Source organism: Quercus robur, chromosome 5 (assembly GCF_932294415.1).
Source record: "Quercus robur chromosome 5, dhQueRobu3.1, whole genome shotgun sequence".
Taxonomy (NCBI): domain Eukaryota; kingdom Viridiplantae; phylum Streptophyta; class Magnoliopsida; order Fagales; family Fagaceae; genus Quercus; species Quercus robur.
The window spans coordinates 58670153-58675072 of record NC_065538.1 but is presented as its reverse complement, the minus strand read 5'-3'; the positions used below and the strand labels follow the sequence as shown (position 1 = coordinate 58675072).

The 4920-nt window shown below is 38.1% G+C and overlaps 1 protein-coding gene across 1 annotated transcript; it reads right to left on the bottom strand.

The window, feature by feature from the left end:
* Positions 1-1877: 1877 nt before the first annotated feature.
* LOC126728446 (zinc finger BED domain-containing protein RICESLEEPER 1-like) lies at positions 1878-2693 on the bottom strand. Its single transcript, XM_050434262.1, has one exon. It carries the CDS (start codon positions 2691-2693, stop codon positions 1878-1880), a length of 816 nt encoding a protein of 271 aa, XP_050290219.1.
* Between the last annotated feature and the right edge of the window lie 2227 nt (positions 2694-4920).

Genomic DNA, 4920 nt, shown 5'->3' with positions numbered 1-4920 from the left:
ATTGAGCTGCTACGTTGCGGCCCAATGGCCTTGGAGTGCACAAAATGCTGCATGTGTAGTACATGCATGACTCATGCAATTACAAGCCTTGAATATAGATTCTGATAAATGCGAAAATCCAGCCACGTATCGTGTAGTTTGTCTGCGATGATCTGAATTAATAAGAGCATCTGGCTTACGTTTTTAACAGTTTCATATAGGGGTGTTTGCGGTGCGGTTTTAGGTCATTTTAAGCACTGTACTTTGCGATGCAATTTAACCAAAATCATAACTGCACCGCATCTCATTTTTGAGGTCACATGTGTGGTGCGGTGTGCTACAGTGCAGTATATAGTTTAGCCAGGGCCAGCTGAATGGGTGAGCAAAAGATGTAGTCGCCTAAGGCCTTAAGTAAAAAAAAGGCCCCCAAATTTTAATCAATAGGGTTATTTATAATCAATAAATAAAATATTTTTTTTTCCCATATGAGAAACAAATAAAAAAGAGAGAAAAATGCAACGTTTACAATATTTTTCATAACACTTTTACAACTAATGCTAAGTAGTAGGTTGTTACAACTTGTTATTAATGGAAAAAAATAATTATAGTGATATTTTCAAATAAAAAAAAAAAATAAAAAAAAAAAAAAAAAAAAAAACAAACAAACAACTTAAAACTTAGGATTTGTTGTAAAAAAATATCGTGAATGTTGCACTTTAAAAAAAAATGAAAATAATAATAAGAGGTGAGTTAGCAAACTTTTACTAGTTCTCACCTAAGTCTACCACTGACACTACTCTTTTACTTACCACTACAATCTACCACATCAATAAGTATGAAAAATTTTGTCAAATTTTTTCTGTCTATAAAATTTCTAAAAAAAAGAAAATTTTTTACGTAATTCATGTTAATTAGTAGTAATTTTGCATATAAAACAAAATAATCAATTTTCGCCTTAAACCGCCAAATGCGTCAAGCCACCCCTGAGTTTAGGCAAAACCATAAATGCACCGCACCTCATTTTTGCGGTCACATGTGCGGTGCGGTGTATAAAAATTCACCTGCTATATAAAAATTCAACATATATATCACCATACAATTCAAAATTTATCAGTAATATCACTATCTCAAATTCTCAGGTATACATCAAACATTTAATGAAGTCAAGTACTTTGAATAAGGTAGAGTGACAAGCAACTTAAATGTTTTAACTATCAAAATCTAATGCTCTTCAGTCCTCACTTTGGATCAAGAATATGAAGTAAAAAGTTTATGTGAAATACCAGGTACAAAGCAAAAAGGAATTACCCATACTCAAAGCAATTCTAGTCATGCCTACTAATTTCAAGTTTCAATTATCAAAACCATAATGTAAACAAGTCTAAAGCAAAGCATGAAATGAATTACAAATCCAAAACAAGTATTAATTGTAAACCCAACAAGAAATTGTTTAAATGAACATGAACGCAACAAAAAAAATAGGTTTGTCCATCCAATGCTATACTTCTCCAGTTCTCCCCCTCCCAATTCTATTTTGTAGCTCACACTCCAAGTCTTCATTTAATCTTCTTTCTCTGTTACCAATTTCATCAACTCTATGAAAATAAATACAGAAACTGTTAGTAAATTAATAAACAAAGAACAATAAACTAATATACAATTTAAATAAATAGTTTTAGAAAATTACCCGCTTCAACATCTTGCTCAAGACTTTCCACTTCATTCATTGCTACCCGAAGTTTGATTGGTATAGATGGGTTTTTTAACCAATTTTGAACACAAATAAGGGCCTCCACAGTTTTAGGAGCTAATGAACTCCTAAAAGGATCAAAAACACGACCCCCCGTGCTAAAGGCTGACTCAGAAGCAACGGTAGACATAGGAATAGCCATGACATCTCATGCTACCTCGGAAAGGATTACATATCTAGTAGAATTCACCTTCCACCAAGCCAAAATATCAAAACCCTCCCTATTTTTTTCACTAGCTTCATTAAGATATTTGTCCACATCAGTAGTGCATTCATTATCATCTTCTGTAGCTATGTGTTCATCGAACTCATGTGAAGCAATCTTCCATGGATCATATGGAAAACTAGCACTTGATTCTATTGAAGAACCAACATTAGTGGCCTGCCCATTACCACTAGCACTTGATAATTTAGTACTCTTTGCATAGTGGGCATACAACTCATCTAAAGCATCCCTTACCAATTTTAAAGCACACTCTGCCTTCTCTTTTGAATACCACTTATTAAACCAATATTTCAAATATTTCATCTTATATCTTGGGTCAAGAACCACGGCAATAAACATCATCAAATTCATATTTTCAATGTCTCCCCAATACTTCTCATATTTTTCCTTCATAGATTGTGCCATTTTTTTTAAGAGAGGATCACCATCAATGCCACACAATCTATGAAATTCATTTTGAATACCCACTAGCTCACAAAAATAAGTATTTGAAATAACAAATAAAGAACCAGAAAAACGTAGAGTTACCTCATAAAAAAGCCAGAGAAAATTATAAAACATTATGACATTCACCCAATCCTCACCCTTGGGAGGACCTATGTGCTTCTGTTTCCCATTTCCATCTACCTCCATAAAGTAAGAACTAAATTGCACATCCTCTTCATGCATCCTATCAAAGGTTGTTTCAAACTTTTCGGCTGCCTCTAACATAAGATATGTGGAATTCCATCTATCCATCCTTTATGGAGATAATTTAACATACCGCACTGCATTCCTTACCTTAACAGAGATACTTGGTGGTACACTACTCCCTTTGCTTCACAGCTTATAAGGCAAAAAGTGGAGGGGTTTTCCTTCGATGTGGGATGCAAAGGTTGCAAGCATGCCTAGGTCGGCCAAGGACGTTGTCAAGCATGCCGAGGACGTTGCAAAGCATGCCGAGGACGTTGCAAGGCATGCCGAGGATGGCCTAGGACGTTGCAAGCATGCCTTAGGTACCCACAGTGCAGTTTGGTGAACACCCCTAATTTCATATATAACCAAATTGCTAACAATAGATAAATTCTTTACTTTACATGGACCCTTCGTAGTCTAAAAGGCCAAATTTGTGTCTTTCCTCTTGGGTTTATGATTGATCTTATTAATTAAATTCATGAATGGATTTACTATAAACATGAGAGGATAAAACACCACATTACCGTATTTAAGAAGTACTTAATAATTTTTTATATTGATGTTATAAAAGTTGATGATGTACAAAAATCGTCAGTGAGTTAATCATCCACACATGTGCCAATGGGTGTACCTGAAGAACAAAAGAGAATAACCAATCAAAGAGCACCAATGGGGTGCCGGCTAAAAACCCTCGGAAGGTTAAGTCAATGATAGAAGAATCTCCAAGAACTCAAAAGTGCTAGAAGCAGGGAGAGTTCATGTACCTCAAGAGGGTTATGTTTTGTTGTTTATATAGTAGTAGAGAGCTAACCCGAATCCTTTGATACGAGAGAATTTCCTTGTAGAGAGAAGGGTCCCAAGATACTTGGGATCACCTTCCCATATATAGCACATTTGATTGTGCAGTAGGATCTTTGGTCGTGATGCGTAAGTAATTTCCATGTATGGACATATGAGTAAACCCCATGCAAGTTCCATGGAAAACCCTACGGTGATGGGTTGTTGGGATTGGGGTTCGATCGTCAACCTGGATTGGACTGCCCATGGGTCGGTCATCCCTTTGGGATTAGTTTAGGTGTAAGGCCGATGATCAGACGAGAAAGGTTTGTCATGCGAGGAAGGCTTGGCACCCCATGTCAATCAATAAAAAATTATCCTCATCAAAAGCCATGCTCGAAAGTCCTACTTAGTATGCATGTGCATGAGCTAATACCATGTGTGCGAAGAAGAGGACTTTCCTCTCACGATTATATCTAGGGGTGTCCAAGCAGACCCGGAACTCGATCAACCCGCCCAATCCGTCCGACCCGGCCCGAAAACCGTCCGACCCGATGCCGGCAACGGTCGGCAGCGGATCTTCGCCCATAAAACCCGAGACCAGCGGGTCGGTTGATGGGTTTAAGCATGAAAAACCGAGAAAAACCGACCCGACCGGAAAACTCTTCAGAATTTCTATTCTCCGCCGATTTGAGTGGTTACCGGTCTGATTTTGTCCTATCTCCTCAAGTTACACTGAGATCTTGCCGGATCTCTTCGAGATCTGGCGTGATCTCATTGAGATCTCGCCGGATCTATTCGAAATCTGCCAAGATCTCTTCAAGATCCGGCCTGATCTCGTTGAGATCTCGCCGGATCTATTCGAGATCTGCCGAGATCTCTTCAAGATCCGGCCTGATCTCGTTGAGATCCGGTCAAATCCAGCAAAAACCAAAGATTTTGGCAAAATCCGGCGACGATTTTTGTAAAATCCGGCGACCATTCACACAGTCTGAAACCGACCAATACCCGACCGGAACCCGATGACATCCGACCACCCGATCCGCTACCTTCGGCGGGTCGGCTGCGGGTCCAAGTTTTGGAGACCCGATCTGGTCGGGTCGATTCCGGGTTGGGCACAAACCCGACCCAGACCGACCCATGGACAGCCCTAGTTATATCTATCATATTATACGCTTTTTGCTGTTTAAGATTAGTTTGGCAACCTTGACAGGAAAAGCACGAAGTCAGGGGATAATGGGAATTGCGGCCCTGATCAGAGCCCTAACTACGTAGTTCATATTTTGATTTTTTTTTTTTTAATTTTTAACATTTCTTTGTGTGTATGTTTAGTTTTTTTAACGTAATTGTCCAAAACTCATTGATTACCTAATTAATCTTTCGGGTGTACAGGGTAATTAGGACTTCTTGGATTTTATGAGACTATAAAAATCATTGTACCAACCCTTAAGATTTTTTATGTGTGCGTGTATATTTTTTTTAAATATATATCCATCTTTTATATATCAAATCT

What these genes read in the sequence shown, in the direction of transcription:
- LOC126728446 (XM_050434262.1), bottom strand. Translation starts at nt 2,693, where the DNA reads ATGGATAGATGGAATTCCACATATCTTATGTTAGAGGCAGCCGAAAAG.